This window comes from Crocuta crocuta, unplaced genomic scaffold, assembly GCF_008692635.1.
Source record: "Crocuta crocuta isolate KB4526 unplaced genomic scaffold, BGI_CrCroc_1.0 scaffold37, whole genome shotgun sequence".
NCBI lineage: Eukaryota > Metazoa > Chordata > Mammalia > Carnivora > Hyaenidae > Crocuta > Crocuta crocuta.
In genome coordinates, this window is record NW_027532040.1 from 1398644 (window position 1) to 1422166 (window position 23523).

At 37.2% G+C, this 23523-nt stretch overlaps 1 protein-coding gene across 5 annotated transcripts in view; it reads right to left on the reverse strand.

The window, feature by feature from the left end:
• Positions 1 to 23523, reverse strand: part of ANKIB1 (ankyrin repeat and IBR domain containing 1) — a 135233-nt gene that overhangs the window by 68452 nt on the left and 43258 nt on the right. For 3 of the 5 annotated variants that reach the window (XM_077776248.1, XM_077776249.1, XM_077776247.1), the window contains exon 3: positions 10850 to 11150. In XM_077776248.1, the coding sequence (XP_077632374.1) occupies positions 10850 to 11150 (301 nt within the window). Of the gene's footprint in view, positions 1 to 10849; positions 11151 to 17628; positions 17690 to 20801; positions 21099 to 23523 lie in introns of those variants that run through there. The other 2 variants (XM_077776250.1, XM_077776251.1) reach the window with 2 other exon arrangements.

Sequence of the window (23523 nt, forward strand, 5' to 3'; positions counted from 1 at the left end):
TTTTTATGGCATTTAATAAAAAAGGTAGCTTCTTTCCATTTTCTTTCATATAATTTTATCTTCCCTCCCTTCAACAAATATTTTTATCTTCCTATAAATATAAAGTTACTTTATTGCTTTTGGAACTGGAATCCTTATGATTCTTCTATAGTGATTACAAGAAGCCTGATGAAATAAAGGACTTATATCAATGCTGGGCCTCAAAGCCATAATCTACTTGACAGCCCAATGGATATGACCTTCAGTTTCTTGCTCTTGGCCGAAGGTATACCTCAGAGCTAGATTTGTTAAAAAAGAAATGTTTTTAATTGTAAATACAAGCATAGAAACAAATCAAGAAGAATACAGCATATGGCCACAAAACAAAAAAATATTTACTCTTTACAAAAAATTTTTTTTTGTTAGGCATAGCTCTAAGCAGTCACTGTTGTTCTAGAGCCTGCTATTTATTTACCACCTAGAACATTCCTAGTCAAAGTATGGTCTGGGGATCAGTAGTATCAACTGGGATTTGTTAGAAATGCTGAATCTCAGCATAACTACCCAAATCCCTCCCACTCTAGGCTTCTGATTCTGATTCTGATGTATAAGAGATTCTTAAGCACATAAAAGTCTGATTAGCAGTGACCTTAGACTATCACCTATGTAGCTGTGAAAATGGATATTTACATTTTCTAATATACTCAATACTGAGGACTTGTAGTAAGTCCATAAACTTATACCTATAGCACAATCTATTACTATTTTTAGCATTTCTGCCTCACAGGGTACCCAATCCTAACAGAAAATGAACTATTTGCTTCTGATTGCTACTGAACTAAGAGAGCAGACTTTATTTTCTGGTTTTTTATTCAGAGTAGTAGGAAATTATTTCTAAAATGCACACTAGGAAAGCTTTCAAAGCCATGATGTGATTTACTTTCACAACAGATATTACCATAGAAGAGATTTAAATATTAGCAAATACGATAAATCATCTTTAACTTAATGTCCCAGTCCTTAACAAAGGCAAAGACAACAAAATTTAAGAGGTTGTGCCATTCCAGAATATTGCTGTGGGGAACCTTTTTTTTCTATGTTTATTTCTTTTTGAGAGAGAGAAGAGAGAGACAGAGAGAGGGAGCACAAACAGGGGAGGGACAGAGAGGGAAGGAGTCACAGTATTCGAAGCAGGCTCGACTCTGAGCTGTCAGCACAGAGCCTGACAGAGCACTTGAACTCACGAAATGTGAGATCATGACCTGAGCTGAAGTCAGATGCTTAACCAACTGAAGCACCCAGTCAACCCTGCCTGTGGGGAACCTTCTTAAAAGGATATGCTGCAGTGTAGACTGCATTCTCTGGGGTTTAAAAAAATGTGTGTGGGGGGGAGGTGCCTGAGTGGCTCAGTCAGCTAAGTGTCCGACCTTGGCTCAGGTCATGATGTCAAGGTTTTTGGGCTCAAGGTCCGTGTCAGGCTCTGTGCTGACAGCTCAGAGCCTGGAGCTTGCTTTGGGTCCTGTGACTCCCTCTCTCTCTGCCCCTACTCCACTCACGCTCTCTCTCTCTCTTTCAAAAATAAACATTAAAAAATTTTTTAGTGTTTTTAAATTTTAAAACAAAATGGGTATATGAAGAGGAGGTGTGTGAGAAGCCATTGTTGAGAATCACTGCTGAACATATTTAGCACTTGGATGAGATTTCTTGCCATGATTGGTAATTTGTCTTCAAAAGCGGTCCCCCAATGACTGGAGTGGAGATGAAGGGACTACAAAGACCTATATCTATCTCATTGCTACAATTGGCATCTATAGAGAAACTCATAATTGGTGATAAAATGTAGGGTCCACGTTTGTTGCCATTTCTTTTATTTTTTTATATATTTTTTAATCTTTTTATTTTTTTGTTCTCATTTTCTTTTTAAGTTTATTTATTTTACAAATAGTTTATTGTCAAGTTGGTTTCAATATAACACCCAGTGCTCATCCCCACAAGTGTCCTCCTCCATGCCCATCTCCCCCCTCCCCCCCGACATCCATCAGTCCTCAGTTTGTTCTCAGTATTCAAGAGTCTTTTATGGTTTACCTCTCTCCCTCTCCCCCACTATTTCACCCTTTCTTCTCCCCCTTGGTTCTCCGTTAATTTCCTCGTAATCCTCCTATACGTGCAAACATATGGTATTTGTCCTTCTCTGCCTTTTACTTCACTCAGCATGACCCCCTCAAGTTCCATCCATGTTGCTACACATGGGCAGATTTCATTGTTTCTCATTGCCATGTAGTATTCCATGGTATAGATAAACCACATCTTCTTGATCCATTCGTCCGTTGATGGACACTTAGGCTCTTTCCATGTTTTGGCTATTGTTAAGAGTGCTGCTATGAACATTGGGGTACATGTGCTCCTATGCATCAGCACTCCTGTATCCCTTGGGTAAATTCCTACCAGTGCTATTGCTGGGTCATAGGGGAGTTCTATTGTTAACTTTCTGAGGAACCTCCACATTGTTTTCCAGAGGGGCTGCCACCAGTTTACATTCCCACCAACAGTGTCCCTAGAGGAGAAAGCAGGAAACAACCTACTTGACCTCCGCCGCAGCAATTTCTTACTTGACACATCCCCAAAAGCAAAAGAATCAAGAGCAAAAATAAACTGTTGGGACCTCATCAAGATTAAAAGCTTCTGCACGGCAAAGGAAACAATCCATAAAACTAATAGGCAACCAACGGGATGGGAAAAGATAGTTGCAAATGACACATCAGATAAAGGGTTAATATCCAAAACCTATAAGGAACTCACCAAATTCCACACCTGAAAAACAAACAACCCAGTGAAGAAATGGGCAGAATATATGAACAGACACTTCTCCAAAGAGGACATCCAGATGGCCAAAGGACACATGAAACGATGCTCAGCATCCCTCCTCATCAGGGAAATACAAATCAAAACCACACTGAGATACCACCTCATGCCAGTCAAAGTGGCTAAAATGAGCAAATCAGAAGACTCTAGATGCTGGCGAGGATGTGGAGAAACAGGCACACTACTACACCGTTGCCATTTCTTTTAGCAAGTTAAGTCAGCATGTATGTACCTTTAGTATAGAAGCTAGCTAACAATAGTACTGCTGGACATTGGAGCAGTATTCAGAAAGTATTTCAGCTTGGGGTGCCTAAGTGGCACAGTTGGTTAAGCATCTGACTTCAGCACAGGTGACGATCTCGCGGTTTATGAGTTCAAGCCCCATGTTGGGCTCTCTGCTGACAGCCCAGAGCCTGGAGCCTGCTTCACATTCTGTGCCTCCCTCTCCCTCTGACCCTCCCCCATTCATGCTCCGTCTGTCTCTCTCTCTCTCAAAAATAGATAAACATTGGGGCACCTGGGTGGCTCAGCCGGTTAAGCCTCAGACTTCGGCTCAGGTCATGATCTCGTGGTTTGTGGGTTCAAGCCCCATGTCAGGCTCTGTGCTGAGAGCTAGCTCAGAGCCTGGAGCCTATTTCGGATTCTGTGTTTCCCTCTCTCTCTGACCCTCTCCTGCTCACGCTCTCTCTCTCTCTCTCAGAAATGAATAAAACATTAAAAAATATTTTTAAAAAAAATAGATAAACATTAAAATATTAAAAAAAAAAAGTATTTCAGCCTGCTGACATTTGGGGCATGAGGTGGGGAACACCAATAAGTGAAAGATGTTTTAGGTAGGGATATCTATGAAATTGATGCTGCAAAAAGTCAGGTATTCTGGTTTTATACAATAAGGGAGTTACTTCTGGTTCTGAAGAGGTAGTTTTTAATCATTTTCCTCACTCTCAAAGCAAGAAGGACAGAATATTTTATTCAAATGTGATTTTTAGTCTATCTTATACGCTTGGTAGTACATGAAATGTTCTACCTTAACAGAAACATCCAATTATTACTATCTCAACACATCCGTTAATCTATTTCGCCTTCCTTTCTATTTATAACCTCAGAAGAAGAGGGGTAAGGCAGCCCCTATTATTCAAGACAAATCCCTCCCCACCTCTTTGACCCATAATCTAAATGGTTGGTAACTCTGGACTTAAGTCTCAGTTTATACAATTCCATTAGTAAAATGAAGCTTATATAATCTTGAGAAAAGATGGTTGTTGTTGTTTTTTAAAAAAGATAATTGTTAAAAGTCTGTTCTAGTTGAAAATTACCATTTTGTCATCTCTATTTCCTGTATGGCCTTGGGCACTCCATTACCCCTCTATCTTCCCTCTCTGACTTTATACTGGTTCCTGGTATAGGTGTTCTTTATCTTAATTCTGTTATCCTTCTAGTTACTTTCCTAATTTTTCCTTTCTTTCTCAGCCACATTTCTCAAATTAGTGACTGACACCCACTGTCTCTTCACTTCCTCAGCAAATGACTCAATTACTCCCAGCAATGACTTTTACCCCTGACCATTTCCATAAAACAGTATTTTTGAAAATCATAAGTACTCTCAAATTCAACAGCTTTTCTTGGTTTTCTAATTGCTTTACCTCTTTATGTCACATGACTGATTACCTTCTCCCCTTTAAATTCTCTTGGCACCCTTGACAGTGTTACCTCAGTTCTCTGCTTCTTCTTTTCGCTTCACAGGCCACCTCTTGTTTTCACTCCCTTTAAATACAGGTATTCTCCAAATTGATGCTATGACATTAACGCTGTAATTTAGTCTATACGTTAATGTCTTTCTTAGGTTACTCATCTATACCTTGTTTTTAGTTTTCAACTCTATGCAGATGACACTCAATTCTAAACCTATATTATTTACTCTCAAACAACTAGTCCTAATTTTCAATAGCCTGAATACCATTTCATGTAGCCAATCCAAGACCTCAATCTCCATCCTTCTAAATGAAAACTCAATATGGTACTCCAACCAATTTCTTTACCTCATCTCATTTTTTAAATGTCTGTTAATTGTTAGCAGGCTTCAAAGTAACCCAGGTTCAAAACCATAAACATTCTACTTTAAAAATAATTTATTTTACTCTAATTATATATATGATAGCAGATTGTTACAGAAAATGTGGAAAATCCATGAGAAATTGTATCATCCAAAGTGAGCTTAACATTAACATTTTAAAGTCTCCATCTTTTTCTTTTTTAAAGGAACACATTTTACTTTTTAAAGTAAGCTTTAGGCCCAACGCGGGGCTTGAACTCCCAATCCTGAGACCAAGAATCAGGTAGGTGCCCTTAAAGCTTCTATCATTGTTAACCCTTAGTCTCCCACACTTTCTTGTATCAATTGACCAAGTCACCAAATGCTACCAGGTCTTTACAATGTCCCTTGTATCTGCCTCATTCTTTCATTTCCAATACCATCACACAAATCTAAGCTTCTTATCAGTTCATAGCAAAATAAGTGCAGTAATCTAGCTTCTATCACTCCCTCTAATATACTGTTTTTCAACCTTGGTTGCCCACTGGAATCATCTGGATTCCAAGGTGTTCCAAGTACTAGTTTCAAGTACTAGTGTCTGGGCTCCCACCAGAGAAATTCCAATTTTATTGATCTGAGATAGGGTCCACACTATGGGATTTTTTTGTGCAGCCATGTTTACAACTACTGTTCCAGCACAAAGGTTTTCAAACTGTTTAAGAATCATCTGGGTAGCCTGATAGTCATATTAGGGGGAAATGAGGTGGGGATTAGATATATGCACTCTTTACAAAAAGTGTAATGATTCCACTATTGGTATTTCACTGACTATGCTCTATGCCAGGGCTTCTGAAACCTTAATGTGAATATGAATCACCTTGGGATCTGGTTAAACTACAGATTCAGATTTATTTGGTCTGGAATGAGGCCTAAGATTCTGCCAGTTTCTAAATAATTTATGCCTGTGCCAGTCTGAGGACCATTGTGTAGTGAGGCTTCAAGAAACACTGCTTTACAAGTACCTCATTCAAATCTATTCTACATAACAACCATTAGGCTAATCTTACTGTATTTGCTTTCATAATAGCATTTCTCTGATCAAAAATTTTTAATGGCTCGATTTTCTAGAAATCTCAAATCCTTGGCCTTGGCATTTAGTATTTTCTACATAATGTGGCCTCTATCTTCATTTTAAAGCATCTGTCTTATCATTCTTCTGCAAAATACTTTAATCTTCATATGTCTGAGACCTGGAACAGTGCTTCTCAAACTCTGACATGTAATCAAATAACCAGCAGAATTTGCTTAAAATATTCTTGGAGTCTACCCCTAGAGATTCTGATTTGGAATCTGGAGGCCTGGTGGGGCCAAGATTTTGTACTTATAACAAGCTCTCAGAAATAGCTGATGCTACAGGTCTGAGGGGCACACTTAAAAGTATCCTCCAAATACTGAAACCTTACCCATTTAAATTATACTACAACCCATGAAATCTTCCAGGATAAGTAAAACCAAAATGGTCTTTTTTTCCTCTACAATGCCTCTAATATTTACTTCCCAAATAATTAATATAGCCCTTAGCATCAAAATATTTTGGAGGTAGTAATAAGATCACGATTTTCTCAATTAAATATTAGAAAACTGAGGCTAGAATAGGCAGTTACTCAGTTGCTGAGCTGGGACTACAATTTCTGTATTCTTTTTAGTTTTAACTCCAGGTGCTAAAAACACAATATCATTAAGTAAAACTCTTCAGTCTGACCTGTGAATGGTTTTTATGACTTTCCAATGAAGTGTGAAATGCTCTGATAGCTACCAAAGTGTCAAATAGGCCTTATGGCTGTAAAGGGAAAAGTGATTTACCACCTTTGGTTTTCTAGTGACCTCTATTTGATCTGACAATAAGCAACTATACTTAAAGCTTTGAATAAGCAAGTAGGGCAGGGGTGCATAGGAAATATCTAAGATAATGCTCATGTTAAAACATGCTTTTCACAAAAAAATGAATCACTATCAAAACCAATAACCTATGCACATCAACCATTTATTGAATCACTATGACAGGAAAAGCACTAATACAAATAAAATAAGGCTTAATGACTAGGCTAGCTCTTAGGGAAGTCTGCCAAGGGGAGAAAGATAACTGGGCTTTTCATTGGACCATGCTAATAGAGCTAACCCATCATTCCTCTTCAAAGTCCATCTCTATTCCAAAGAAATAGAAAAACAAAACTCAGCAACTAAGAAAAATTGCATTATTCACTGTATTAAATTCTTTTAAGATTTATATTTTATCTGAATTGCATTTTTGTGTACTGGGCATCCATTACACAGCATTTTAAAAATTCTTTATATAATTAAAGCATATAGGACTTGCTACACATTGGAAATGTTGGATTTGACAGACTCTTGGACTATCAATACAAGGAAGTCAACTCGGCAACAATATAGCATGAAAATTAGACACTCCGTTGTGATATCCTATATAGAGCTCCTGATACCTCCACACTTGGAAGTTCCCAGAAGAATGCTATGATTAACAGGCTTTTGTTATGTTGTAGTGTGTGTGTGTGTGTGTGTGTGTGTGTATCATGAAACTTTAGCTTAGTATGCAACACAATTATTACAAGAAATTTTAAAGTTGATATTTCAAAAAATAAAAAAATAAAGGTAATATTTCACTTCTATGGTTCTAAATGAACCATAAAAAATTACCTGTTAAATTATTAAATGTACATAGGAAATTGTCACCTGATGAGTTTATCAATTCTGTCTTTAAATAAACATAGAGAGAAAATGTTTTAAAAAATTAGAGAAGGCATATTTCCATAGAAATGAGTTAAAAAAAAAAAAAGAAAAAGCTTGGTCTAAACTATGGAATAATCAATATAGCCTTAAAGGTTATACACTGAAAATGGGATCTCTTTTATAGTAATCAAAGATCAACAGAAAATTAGTGCTAAAAGGGGTCTTTTGAGATAATGGTGATAATTTGTCTTGGACAGTTGGAACTGATAACCTCAAAGAGGTACAGTGACTCACTCAAGGTACTACAGATAGTCACTGTGAAGACTAAGTCTCTTAGCTTTAAGAAAAAATTAATAAAAAGCTGATAACATTCTTTTAAATCAGAGTATGTATAATACTACATGAAGATACCTATAGACTGACTATAAGAAGTACTATTATTAGATTCTTTATTTCAACGTATTTATTTTATGCACTAGTATTATTAGAAAACACAGTAAGACCTCTGGAAATTAATTACACTTCCCAGGGAAACTCTCCTAGTTTAATAAGTAGTAAGCATTACCAAAAGTCATTCAAGGCTTAAGGCTAGGCACGTGTACAATCATGTACATATAAAAGATTAAAGATAACTTTATATAGGTAAAATGATATGCTGCAATTTGTTGAGAAAAATGAGAATAAATGCAACCAAAGTATTTATAGGGCTCCTTCTGGAATTTTTACATTTGGTCGAAGAGTTCCTGTGAATACAGAAAAATGGAAATAGTCACCAAATGGTGTGGTTTATGAATGTGATATGCTGACAGATGAGTTAAAACATATATACACATTCATTCACACAAAGCATATCATCAGGTCTGTCAATTCAGAATAAAACTAACACTAATTTCCTTCACAGAGTACACAATAATACTGGTAAAAATACTGTATTCAAATTTGGGGAACAATTTAATAAGCATGTCACTGTAAACATACTTCAAAATCAACAAGCACTAAAGCAATTTTAGAAAAATTTTGGAAGCAAGATATTAAAGCAGTAAAATAAGAGAATTATTACTACTACCAAGGATATACTATCTTCTGCTTTAACTCACTTGGGAAATATGATACAATCTCATCAATAATGATGAGTCACTACAGCAGAGATTCTTTCATAGGAGGTGGGCACAGAACAATATACAAAAAGGTTTGTGTAATAAGCCTCAGGAATTCAGGGCACCTGGGTGTCTCAGTCAGTTAAGCATCAGACTCTTGATTTGGCTCAGGTCACAATCTCACAGTTCATGGGTTGGAGCCTCATGGGTTTGAGCTGACAGTGCGAAGCCTGCTTTGGATTCTCTATCTCTCCTTCTCTCTCTGCACCCTCTTTCTCGTGCTCTCTCTGTCTCAAAATAAATTTAAGAAACTAAAAAAAAGAAAAGCCTCAGGAATTCTACCAATAGCACCACCAGTCCCAAATCCTAGGACATCCTTCTACCACATTATAAATCAGGGTTAGAAAGCAATGTTTTTTTTTTTTTAATGTTTATTTTTGAGACAGAGAGAGACAGTGTATGAGTGGAGGAGGGGCAGAGAGAGAGGGAGACACAGAATCTGAAGCAGGCTCCAGGCTCTGAGCTGTCAGCACAGAGCCCAATATGGGGTTTGAGCCCACGAACTGTGAGATTATGACCTGAGCTGAAGTCAGATGCTCAACCAACTGAGCCACCTAGACGCCCCTAGAAANGTTGGGGAGATCATGACCTGAGCTGAAGTCAGATGCTTAACCAAATGAGCCACCCAGAAGCCCTTAAAATATTTTTTGAAGTTTATTTATTTATTTATTTTGAGAGAGAGTGTGAGTGGGGGAGGAGCAGAGACAGAGGGAGAGAAAAACCACAAGCAGCCTCTGTGCATGGAGTCCAGTATGGGGCTCGATCTCATGAACTGTGAGATCATGACCTGAGCTGAAATCAAGAGTCAGATGCTTAACCGACTGAGCCACCAATGCAGCCCAAAGATTCTAAAAAATTAACCAATATCACAAATAACAGCAATAAATAAAACACAAGATCCGAAGGGTTTTTAAAGAAAAAACAACTGACATTTCAGATACACTAAAGAAATCATATCAGTGTCTATAATCTTTTAAAATGAGTAAGAAAGTGAAAAACACTCATTTTTAGTATATTTATCAATCAATTTAGAAGTATATAGGTGTGTGTGTGTGTGTGTATGTATGTGTGTGTGTATGTATAAATATGTGGATGTGTGAATAACATTAAAGAAATACTAAGTTTTCAGATACATATTTCAATCTGATTAGGATCACTGCTTTTCCATCAAATGTCTACATTTCTGGTAACACAGATATTCTGTAGTCCAATCTTTAAGGACCCCCCACTCACACTTGAATATATCTAAAAAAGAACTTCTATGAGTTATGTACAGATTGACATGAATATAGCTGAGAAAAAGCAATTCTGTTTTATGTAGTGATGACAGTATAGTAATGATTTCCTAGCTAAGATCCTGTATTATATGGCAGATTTTATCTAAGCCTGTTGTTATATATAAGACATATATATGGAAAAATTCAAATTCAATATAATCTTCAGGAGTACATTAACATTAATGCAGATTAAACAGAAAAATCAGCATATTTTAAATTACAAATGTTTTGGGGCATGAAGCCTGCTTGAGACAGAGGGATTCTCTCTCTGCTCCTCCCCAGCTCACATGCTACACCTTCCCCTCAAAATAAACAAACATTTAAAAAATTTAAAAAAATTACAAATGTTTTTTTTTAAAGACTAAAACAAATATATTCATTAATATTTATCCCTTACTTGGGGAATTCTAGATAATATAGCTGTAAGTGCCACCTGCTAAGACTTGCCATATCCAGTATGTATAAACTGGTTTCTAAAAATCAACCAAAAAGTTGAACATCTACTAAAACCGTTATTCTCAGTGACAGTGTTTAATTGATCACTGTTATCTTCAGGGATGTTAGCCAATTTTTAATTGCTCTTGATTCCATTTTATTCCCAAGGTAGACTATGAATTTGTTTTTAATCTTTCCCTAAAATGAGGGAATGATTTTATTTAAAAGGTTCTCTTAGAACCACAAAGTGGACAAAAAGGACTAGTTAAAGTAACTGTTAAGCAAAACAAGCTCTGATTATTACATATTACCAAGACACAAATTTTACAGAATGCGAGTATAAGAAAACAAAGTTTTACCTCTACACAGGTTTTCATCCCTGAGGCAGCAGCATAGTGCAGGGGTGTGTTTTTTTTGTTATCAACAGCATCAATAGCTGCTCTCTCATATTCGCCTTGGTCAAGTTTTGCTCCTTTCCATCTTAAGATCATCTGCAGACAATCTGCTCTTCTGAAATCATCTTCTGCGGGGCGTGCTAAGCGAGGATGAAGGGCTCCTTCAGATATCATAATTTGAGGTCCCATACACAACAAATGCATAGATGTTTCATTGTGCACATTCCGTTTATTTGGATTTCCATCTCTACCAAAAAGAAAAGTCCTAAAATGGTAAAGAAAAAAAATGAAAACCAGTTTCTTCCTACATTGAAATAAGAATACACAGAAGATAAATTTAAAAGATAAACTCTATTTCTAAGCTGTTAATAAAATGTCCATTGAAGTACTGTTTCACAAAAGCTGAATGACTAATTCGTACAGTTATGAAAAACTCCATTCTAGAACAAAATATTAAAAGAAAGAAAGCTGAATATCTTTATGGTATTTGCTAATAAAAGAAGAGGGATATGAAGAGAAAAAGGAAGGAAAAATGAAGAAGTGGAAAAAAAGGGAGACAAGAAAAAGGAAGGGGAAGAAGAAGGAAAGCAACAGAAAGGGCCACGTATAGACTAATATGTCAATTACATAAATGCTTTAGGGTACATTATTAAACATTTCACAGCAACTATTTTTTATTATTCTGCCCTATTTCTCTTACGTACATGTTTACCTGGTAAGGATGGTGGCAATGAATATAATCACAGTGAGTAATGCATAAGTCTAGCACTAATTTTTAAACCTAGGAAAAAATTTTGTACTTGATAGTCATGGGCTAGCCTTTGAAAGAATAAGATATATATTTGCAGTATAATACTTCTTGAGGAGAATAAATTGTGATTAGTTCTAGAAGACCAAGATCTAATTCCAAAGTGGAAGCCTTTACCAATAGTAGAGCTCTCTTAACTAGTGTTAAACCTAGACATGACAGTTATATCTAGTTCCCTGATACATCTTTGTACTAGGATCACAGGATTAACAGTTGAGCCAATTTAGTGGTTATAATAGGATATCAGAAAACGGGTTGGAAAAAACAGCTGCAATAATCAGCCAATATGAGAAAACACACAAATACTTTTTGAAATGGGCATAATAGTCCCATATCTGATGATGAGTGCTCACATTTACTGTGGAGGGCTGATACATTTGCATTGCTATGCCCAAGCACAGAATAGCAATGGGAAGGTAGCAGAGCCAAACTAACCCCTAGTTACAGTTGGATTGCTTTTAGGTTAGTTTCAGCTTAGACATGGGTCTGATAGGAAAAACTGACCATAAAGGAAGTAGCATGGACTATTCAATATGAATGAGTTAGCCAGGCTGGAAATCTCTTATAAGGAAAAGGCTGAGAAAGAGGTTCTAAGGTAGTAGAAAGTCCCATCTAAATTTTAAAACAACTCTGGATTTTTCTTGTTTTTATCATTTAGGAGTCTATACAGAGTTCAGCTTTTAGAGCCCTTAAACACCAGCCTATTAGGTTTTTAACACTACACTGATGTGAACTGTTCTGAAAGTAGACGTGAGGTCTCTGCAGTAGAAACAAATAAATTATTATTACTTACAATAGCTATGTCAGTTCCTCATATCAGCTTTTCCCAACGGGAAACTGCAATCAGAGCCAGATCAGACATCATCCTATATATATATTGAGTCTGCACTATAGTTGAGTATGGAAGGCAGAATAATGCCCCCATCCTAAAGAGATCTATGTCCTAATCTCTGGAACTCATGAACATGTCACCTTACGTTGTAAAAGCACTTTGCAGTCATGATTAAGTTAAGGTTCTTGACATGGGAAACTATCATGGATTAAGGAGGTGGGCCCAGTGTAATCACCAATCCTTTTAAGAAGATAGGGGAGACTGGGCAAGATGGCAGAGAAGTAGGGAGCTCCGTACATTTCACTCGCCCTCACTCTCAAATGGTGGCAGCCTGAAGCCATAGGAACCCTTACAGAATCGCAGGAGTTTAGGAGGAAAAGGAGACATAGTCCACTGAGAAAACAACCTTATAGATGTGTGAGTGCGAACTGAGTAAGATAAAAATGGGCCTGGACCCAAAGACACAGAGGGAGGGGAGAGAACCTCCCTTGCGGGGAGCCATGGTGAGTCAAGGGGAAAAGAAAGAGTGGCTGAAACTGCTCAAGGAACTGTCCCTGTCACTGGAGAAGAGAAAAACTTCAGCTCGGGACAGAGAGCGATCCAGTTTCCAGCTGTGGAGCTGACTTTGAGCTAGAAGCCACAGTCCCAGGCGGCGCCAGGAGAAACTGCTCCTCTGCTCTCCAACTTGATCCGGAGGGGAAGCAACATGGCCTGAAGCCGCTCCACCACTCTTCCAGCTTGATCCCCAGCAGGTAGGCTGCCAGCTTGAAACTGCTGGGAGGGATCTGGCCTGTGAGTTTATATTTCCAGCAGTATCAACAGGGCGCGCGGACTATGATCTGGAAACGAGGAGTGGCTTGGGACATAGAGCATAGACCACCTTGGCTACGCCTGCGGCACAGGGAGATCAGACCCAAAAGAGTGATTTGCAACATTTCATTCGAGAAGGGACTGGGGCACCACCATTTTTCTCCCCACAACCACCAAGGTGGGACCTCAGGGAGCAGCCCGCAGGCGGCAGTGGAAGCTTAAGACCTGCCTACGCCAAACCACGCCAAACCCCCAGCCCCCTTGAGAGCTGGTTTTTTTTTTTTTTTAAGGTAGCCTGGGGCAAGACCAACATGGATGCACTGCCATGATTAATTCTAGATCAATTTTTTCTATTCAGATATATTTTCCCTNTGACCTAAGCGAAAGTCGGAAGCTTAACCGACTAAGCCACCCAGGCGCCCCTCCCTTGTCTCATTTGTATCCCTCCCTTCTGCTGGCCTGGGCACTCTGGAATTTGGTTTGCTTAAACAGTCACATTTAATCCATTCTCTAGATGTATATTCTACACCTCCACCACTAGGTTTCTATCTCTCTCTCTCTCTCTGAGTAATCAGACTCTATAGATTCTCTGAGTAACATTATCTTCTTCTCTTTCTCCTCACCTCTTATCATATTCTGCTCTTTCTCTCTCTGAATTAAGCCTCTTAGTCTCTCTGCCTGGTCACTGTCCAATTTCCTTTTCTCCCCACCCTGTCATTTATCTCTTTGTATATGCTCTTCCATCAGCACTGCATACACCCTGCTCTGTATTTGTAGCTGGGAATTCTGGTTTTATGCTTTTAGATTGTCCTTTGTCTTTTGGGTTTTTTCTTTTTATTACTTGTTTTTCCTCCTTCCTCTTCCCCCCCCCCTTTTTTTCTTTTTCATTTTCCCTTTCGGTTTGCATGTTTGTTGGATTTGCGCTTTTGTGTACCCTTGTTCCCTGTGTGTTTGGAGTCTGTTTTCCAGGGCTACCTCAAGAAACAAGTCAAAGTACACATGGTGGAGAATCCCAAATACCACTACGAGTAGGGAAATAAAATAACCAAAGTCTCAACAAGAGAGACCAAGAGACACCATTCAATGAACACTTCCTGAAAGGACAGGCCCTGGGCAGTCAAAGACCCTTCTTTAATACAGTAGTACTTGCAGGTGCAGAGTGCATATCAACCTTTTAAAACTAACAAGAGACAGAAAGCTAGCCAAAATGACGAAACAGAAGAACGCTCCTCTAAAGAAATTCCAGGAAGAAATGACAGCTAAAGAACTTCTCAAAATAGATATAAACAACATAACTGAACAAGACTTTAGAACAAGAGTCATAAAATTAATTGCTGGGCTTGAAAAAGGCATGGAAGAAGTATTGCTACAAAGACTATGGAGCTTAAAAATAGTTGTGGTGAATTAAAAAATGCTATAAATGAGGCACATAATAAAATGGAGGCATCCAATGCATGGGTTGAAGAGGTAGAGAGGAGAACAGGTGAATTAGAAGACACAATTATAGAAAAAGAGGAAGCTGAGAAAAAGAGAAATAAACTGATCCAGGAACATGAAAAGAGAGTTCAAGAGCTAAGTGATACAATCAAACAGAATATCCATACCATAGGAATTGCAGAAGAGGAAGAGGGAAGGAAAGGCGCTGAAGGAGTCCTTGAACAAGTTATAGCTGAGAACTTCCCCAATCTGGGGAAGGAAACAGACATTGAAATCCAAGAGGCACAGAGTACTCCCCTCAGACCTAACTTGAATCTATCTTCTGCATAACATATCCTAGTGAAACTGGCAAAATATAAGGACAAAGAGAGAATTATGAAAACAACTAGGGATAAAAGGGCCCTAACATACAAAGGGAAACCTATCAGAGTGGTTACAGACCTATCTACTGAAACTTGGCAGGCCAGAAAGGGATGGCAAGAAATCTTCAATGTGATAAATAGAAAAAAATATGCAGCCAAGAATCCTCTATCCAGCAAGCCTGTCATTCAGAATAGAAGGAGAGATAAAAGTCTTCCCAAATAAACAAAAAGTGAAAGAATTCATCACCACTAAACCAGTCCTACAAGAAATCCTGAAGGAGACTCTATGAGGGAAATGTTGCAAGGAACACAAGCTACCAGAGACACCACCACAAGCATGAATCTTACAAAGAACACAATGATTCTAAGCCCATATTTTTCAAAAATAACACAATGTAAATGGACTAAATGCTCCAATCAAAAGACACAGGGTAGCATAATGGATTAAAAACCAAAACCCACCTATCTGCTGTCTACAAGAGACTCATTTTATTTATTTACTTTACAAATAGTTTATTGTCAAACTGGTTTCCATATAACACCCAGTGCTCATCCCCACAAGTGCCCTCCTCCACGCCCATCTTCCCCCTCTCCCCCAGGAGACTCATTTTAGACCTGAGGACACCTTCAGATTGAAACTAAGGGGATGGAGAAATACCTATCATGCTACTGGAAATCAAAAGAAAGCTGGAGTAGCTATACTTATATCAGACAAATTGGATTTTAAAGTAAAGACAGTAACAAGGGATGAAGAAGGGCATTATATAATAATTACAGGGTCTATCCATCCGGAAGAGCTAACAATTATAAATGTCTATGTATTGAATATGCGAGCACCCAAATACATAAAACAATTAATCACAAACAGAAACAATCTTATGGACAAGTATGTGCTAATAGCAGGGGACTTTAATATTCCACTTACAGCAATGGATAGATCAACCAGACAGAAAATCACTAAAGAAACAATGGACTTGAATAACACATTCAAGTCCAGATGGACTGGACAGATATATGTAGAACTCTATACCCTGAGGCCACGGAATTCACTTTCTTCTCAAGTGTGCACAGCACATACTCCAAGATAGATCACATACTGAGACATAAAGCAGCCCTCAATAAATATAAAAGAATTGAGATCTGTTTTTCTAGATTCTTTACTGATAATTCTCAAATGACCAGTTTGTAACTGCTATCTCTATTTCTTCTACCATCTCCACTTCCATATGACTCTAATCTTATCACTGCATTGAAATGGAACTCTTCACATCACCAGGAATTTCCTAAGAGCTAAATTCATCATCATTGTCCTTCTCAAATCTTTTTTTTTTTAATTTATTTATTTAAATTCAAGTTAGTCAACATACAGTAGAATACTGGTTTCAGGGGTAGAACCCAGGGATTCATCACTTACATATAACACCCAGTGCTCATTCTATCAAGTGTTTTCCTTAATGCTCATCACCCATTTAACCCCATCCCCCCACTTATCTCCCTTCCAGTAACCCTCAGTTTGTTCTGTCTTTAAGAGTCTCTTATGGTTTACGTCCTTCTCTGTTTTTATCAATGTATCATAAATTTTTTTAGCACAACTTCTTTTACCCATGATGACAGCTCTACTTCCTAACCCCTTACTGAAAGCAAATTAGGTTCTTGAATCCATTTTCTTCTCCATATACACTCCTTCCTTTCAGAGAACAAATCTATTCTCAAAGTCATCTATCTTTCAATGGTTTCTGTGAATATACTTTGTAAATGGTAAAGTATTATCAGAACTCAAATGACAGACAATGGTGGTGGAATCATGTTCTCTTTTTTTAATAAAAAAAATTTTTTTAATGTTTATTTTTGAGAGAGACAGAAAGAGACAGAAAAAGACAGAGCACAAGCAGGGGAGGGTCAAAGAGAGAGGGAGGCACAGAGTCTGAAGCAGGCTCCAGGCTCCGAGCTGTCAGCACAAAGCTGGACATGGGGCTCGAATTCACGAATCACAAGACCATGACCTCAGCTGAAGTTGGACAATTAACTGACTGAGCCACCCAGGCACCCTATTTTTTTTAAGTTTATTTATTTATTTTGAGACAGACAAAAGTGAAAGCAGGGGAGGAGCAGGGAAAGAAAGAGAGAATCCCAAGCAGGCTCCATAGAGCCCAATACGGGGCTTGATCTCAGGAACCTTGAGATCATGACAGGGTCGAAATCAAGAGTTGGATGCTTAACCAACTGAGCCACCCAGGTGCCCTGGAATCATGGTTCTCTTAAAGGTTTCTATAATTTCCTCTGTAATAACTGTTAATGCTCTATCACCGTGTCTGACTTCTTGTCTGACCTCTAGACCATATTTTAATTCTTTATAGGCTCCTTTATTCTGCATATTCCACTATCATTTCATATTCATCTGAGCTCCCTCCAAAATAATAATCGGCTCTGCCAGAGACTCAATTTCTTATCATTAACATTCTTATTCTCCCAATCACTAAACATATGCATGTACCTTCAGTTCCTTTTAAATCTTCTCTTTCATGCAACAAGTATTTATTGAGCAGTTGTTACTTGGCAGGTACTATTCTAAAACTCAGACATATTGTGAAGAAAACAAATTAAGTCCCTGTCCTTATGGGGTTTGCAGGCAAGGAGGGGTAGGAGAGAAGAACTTCAATCCATTTAAATCCATTTAATCCATTAAAAGAACTTAACTCCTAAAATAGAAGAGTCAAAAACAGAAATCAAGAATTAGAAACTCTTTTAGTTCTGAAAGCTTGATATTCATGCATGGTCTAATGAAGGTTTTAGATTTATTTACAACATAAGATAGTCCCCTTTTATTTCCAAAGAAGCAAACAAGGCTATTCTGTAAAATCTAAGGAATGAGCATTATAATTCCCATTTTATACATGACTTTCCAGAAGATATAAGTAAAAAGTTATATATACCAACTAGGACACACTGACTGCAAAGTCTAACAGTTTTTTTGCTACATTAAGTACTATTTATGAATATGGATTTAATTCCTCATGACAGAGGCAATGTGGTGTGGTATAAGGTAAGTATAGAGCATTTGGGTTCAGAGTGGTATGGAGCTGCTAAACTATAAACTACACTTCTTTTGCTTTATTATTCTGCCTAAGAAGAAAGGAAAGTTATGCCTGCTGTTGCAGGTACCATAAAGCTAAGGAAATAGTGATAAAACCAAGGTCTTATTCTACACAGAGGCTTTATTTATTTTTTGGCCCCTAGGCCCTTGACTAAGTATATTTACCTTTGTCTATCCATATACATTTCATGCGTTAAGAATCTAGCCAAGCTGAGCCCAGGGTATATATACTGAAGACAGAAGACAGGTACTCCAGATTAAATGAGGCATCATGAGAAAATCATGGCCATCAATTTTTTAGAAAGTCTACAAGATTAAGTACAGTGAAATATTTGAAGCTATATAAGACACAAATAATTGAAAGAGACTTGCTGTTTATTTAATGCTGATGAGCAAATGCTATTTATCATTATTCTATACAATGGTGTTATGAAGAATAACTTCTTGGGGCACCTGGGTGGCTCAGCTGGTTGAGTGTCCAAACTTTTTTTTTTTTTCCAGAGGGAGAGACAGAGAGAGGGCTCAAGTAAGCGAGGGGCAGAGAGAGAGAGAAAGAGAGTCAGAGAATCCCATGAGGGGCAGTCCCATGAAGGGCAAAGAGAGGCAGAGAAAGAGAGAGACAGAGAGAGAGAGAAGCAGGACTCATGCTAACCCGAAGCGGGGCTCATGCTCACCTGATGTGGGATTGGAACTCACAAACTGTGATATCATGACCCGAACTGAGGTCAGATGCTTAATGAATGAGCCACCCAGATAGATGCCCAAGCATTGAGCACTGGACTCTTAATTTCAGCTCAGGTCACAATGTCACAGTTCATGGGATTGAGCCATACATTGGGCTCCATGCTGACAGTACTGAGCCTGCCTGGGCTTCTTTCTCTCCCTCTCTCTTTCTCTCTTAAAATAAATAAATAAATAAACATTTTGAAAAATTTTAAAAAACCCAGACATTTAAAAATATTTATTCATAAAAAACCCACTACATATTAAACATTCTTAACATCCTAAAATGAAAAAAAAACTATATTAAAAAATTAAGTGAGAGGAATGGCATTGTTTTACATGTTTACAAATTTATTTTAATGTCTAGCTAACAGAACACAAACTCTCATGGTATTCTATCTGTTGTGATATGTTGTTTTGGTTCAAAGCATATGAAGAAAATTCAGCCTTTATATAGTTAGAAAAGGAGTAGTACTCTAAAATGGCTTTTCAGATAACGGTGAATATTCATATTTGATACTATACCAAAAATTTAACAGGTGGCCACTTCTTGGATTACTTGCAATGTAAAATCTGAAGTCATATCAATGACTTTTTGTACTCTGTTACATTAAAATCTACTGGTCTACCTTGCACTTGGAATAAATCTTTTGCCCATGCATAACTTTAAAAAATCATACACTATCTTTTGAAAAATACTGATTCACTGAGTTATGCAGATCTTCTAGATGTTGTCACTTTCTACCATACAATACTAAAAAAACCCACATCACCACACTGTCAATCTTATGATAAAAATCTTTAAGTACTGGGCAGCTGCCAAGCTAAAGATAGTGATACAAGTTTTTAAAATTTGCATACTCACTTGAAAGCTCATCATTTTCAACAAATACTATCAGCTTTTCTTTGAACTGATAGGCTCACGTAATTTATTTTTAAGAAAATGTGAGCCAAGTATCCAATCTGAATAACCATCATTTTTGTTGCTGTGGTTAGTTTAAAATGGTGTTTCATGAAAAAAAGCTGTGGTTCAACTTGAAACTCAAACAAAGAACAAGTGTTCTTACTCAAAGCTATCATCATACTTCAGTACGCAGAAGTGCTTCAGGCACTCTTCCCATCTGCCACATGGAATATTAAGATGTGTACTGAAGGATGGGGATTAATTAAAACTAATAATTTTTACTGCTTCATCAATGACACTTCTGAGGGAAACACTTGGCTTTTCTTTTTTTAAAAAACAGAAAGTAGCTAGCAGTAATGAATACAATGATTGCTAGTAAGATTGGGTGCCTCTGTTTTAACTCATGTACAGGCATCAGCAGTTTTAGCCTCCAGTTTTTGCACTTTCACTGCAAGCATCAACACAGTGAAAAGGGCAAATAACACTTTAGTATTAGTACAAAAATAGATTTGACCACATGTACCTCCTAAAAGAGTCTCAGGATCCAGGAGTCCTCAGAATACACTTAAGAATCGCTGCATTAGATAACTTTCTTAATAGTGTTTTCCAATTTTAGAACGTATATTTGTAAATTACACTATAAAGGGTTAAAAAATATTTTGCTACTTGGTTTTTATGTTAAAACATACATATTATTTTAGTAATAATAATATTTAAATATATTTTATTTTAGTATTCCAAGCAAGTTTTAATTAATCATGTAACAAGACTTGATACTAAATATTAATTGTAGTGTTCAATGTTAGGAAGCTAATGCAATACAACAGTTCCGTAATCTCACTGAAAATATTTAACTTTAACAAAAGAAAGCTTTAATAGATTAAGCATTCAATAGCTAATCTATTGAGAATATTACCAACAAGTGTCTAGCATTGTATTTACTTACAATCTTTACAATGAAGTGGAGAAGATGAGTTTAATAATAAGATGGTGTAGAATCTAAGTTGTAAGAATTTCAGAAAACAAAAAATACTGCAGGTCAGAGTAGTTGTAGATAAATTAATGAAAAGGGCGGAAATCAAGTTAGGACTTAAAGGAGAGGGAGTTAGAGAAGAAAGAAAACATCAGAGAATCGAGAAATAACAGGAATAAAGTGAAGGGACTGGCATTTCTAAAGGCGGGGAGAGTAAAAAGGAAGTCAATTAACCAGACCCGATGAGGAGAGCATGCTAGAGAGGAATGAGAAATCAGGCTGACTGGGTGGAATGAAGGCAGAGTCAAGAGAGCTTTGGAAGCCAAACGGAATAATGCAGACAATAGGGTATTGTTACAGTTTTGTCGTGACAGAAAAATATTTAAAAAAGATACATTTGAGCAAGATTAATCTGGACATGAGATTATGAGAGGAAAAGAGGTGCAAAAAGAACATTTAGGAATCAGATAATTTCAATATTGGGAGCACAGGGTTGGTAAGAGTGAGATAAGCTTGAGGCAATGGGAATAGAAAGAAGTGAATTCCAGAGATAAGACTTAGTGAACTTCATATTAGCAGTAGGTTAGGTAAAGGAGAAGAGTTAAGTCATGGATGATTTGAAGATATTTAGGATTATAGAGATGAGAAGTTAAGAACATTACTGAGTACATATTATATCCTAGGCAGCATGATAGACATATAAAACATTAATTAAATTGTCCCACAAGCTGTATGTAATAGCTACCTATTTTACAGATAAGGGAACTAAAGCTCAGAATGATGAAATAACTTGCCTTGCTAATAAGTGGCTTAGGCAGCCCTGACACATAGGTTTATCTAACTGTAAAGATAAGAGGCTATCATAGTGGTTAAAAAGCCTGAAGCCTACAGTCATCTGCCTAGGCAATTAGCTTTGTCACTTATAAGCTACTAGAGATCTGACAAGTTGCTTAATCTTTCTGTGCCTGTTTTCTCACCTCTGAAATGTAGACAGCAAACTATCTCACAGAGGTGTAATGAGGATTAAGTGAGATAATGCATGCAGACACTGTTAATAGTGCCTAGAAAATAGTAAGCACTCAATATGTTTGCCAAAATCCTACCAGCACAATAGTGTCATTAACCCAGTTTGGGAAGAAAAAACATAAAATTTGAAACAAGATGAGTTGGAGGTGGCTTCTAAGTAGGTATCTTTAGAAAAATGAAAACAAAAAATAAATGCAAAATGGAGAGGTTACAGAAATACTAAGTCAAGAAATACCTATTTTATTTTTAAGAGGTTACAGAGATATCTACTTGAAAAAGTCATGGGTCTTCAGCCTCTACTACAAAGCTGTCATCATCAAGACAGTATGGTATTGGCACAAAAACAGACACATAGACCAATGGAACAGAATTGAGAACTCAGAAGTGGACCCAAAAGTATATAGCCAACTGATCTTTGACAAAGCAGGAAAGAATAACCAATGGAAAAAAGACAGCCTTTTTAACAGATGGTGTTGGGAGNAAAGAAAAAAAAAAGAAAAAGTCATGGGTAAGGATGACTTAACTTATGCATGTAATTTTTCTCTTTCACAATTCCTGATCATAAAAATATTTTCTTTTTGAGAAAGAAGAGGTGCAAGTGAGCAAGGGGAAGAGACAGGGAGAGAAAGAGAATCCCACATACGGAGCCCAAAGCAGGGCTTGAGTTCACCCCATGCCCAGCTCAAGCTCACCCTATGTGGGACTCAAACTCAGGAACCATGAGATCCTGACCTAAGCTGAAGTCAGAGCCACCCAGGAGCCCCATAAAAATATTTTCTTGTGTGATTTTATAAAACTGTTGTTTACTTTGTATAAGATACTATGCTAGATGCCAAAAGTACAAAGGAACGTTGATAAAAAATATTTAGGTAGAGAGAAGACAGACAAAATTATAAAGGAGAATGATACAGTATATACCAAATAAGCAACACATACAAACAGAAAAAAACCCCAGAAGTTAAAAAAAAAGATTGAGGTTCCCTTTGGGTTGTGACAGGCTAAGAAGACAAATAAAGCCTGTGCAGGACCTTGGAAGAAGGGTAAGACTTAGATAAGAAAGAGAAAGCTAAGAGGAGTAAGGAAGGGGATCTGCCAAGAGAGCCGCGTGCACTGGGCAAACAGCACACAGGACATGTTTCTGAGAAACCAAAAGGAACAGATTAAGCTGAACAACAATTTGTATTAAAAGATACATTAAAAAGGTTGAAAGTTTTTTTAAATCAAATTCTAAAGAGCTTTGAATACTGCTTTACGGACTGAATTTCATTGAGTAAACAAGGAAGTGTCTCTTTAGTCTTCTAGCATCAGACTTCTCTAGCTGCGTATCTACTTCTACAATCACTAAATGTGTTTCAGAACTATTATCTTCTGCGTCTTTCATTTTATAAGCTAGCACATATAAAATTTCATTCTCATGAATCTTCATATATAAATGTTTTCTGTCACTAATGCTTTCTTGTTGAAGAGATTTTAAGTTTCTTAATATTTTTGGTTTTAAGGAAATGCTTTGCTATTAGAAGTCTTTTCAAGTGACTGAACTCCATTAAAGGAAAGGAAACATAATCCAATCATGACTAGATAAGGCAAATGCCTCTTTTTGTCACCTGAAACTAGCTAATGAGAGCTTAAAACTTTGCTGTAGGCACCATTTTTTGACAGCTGGTAAGTA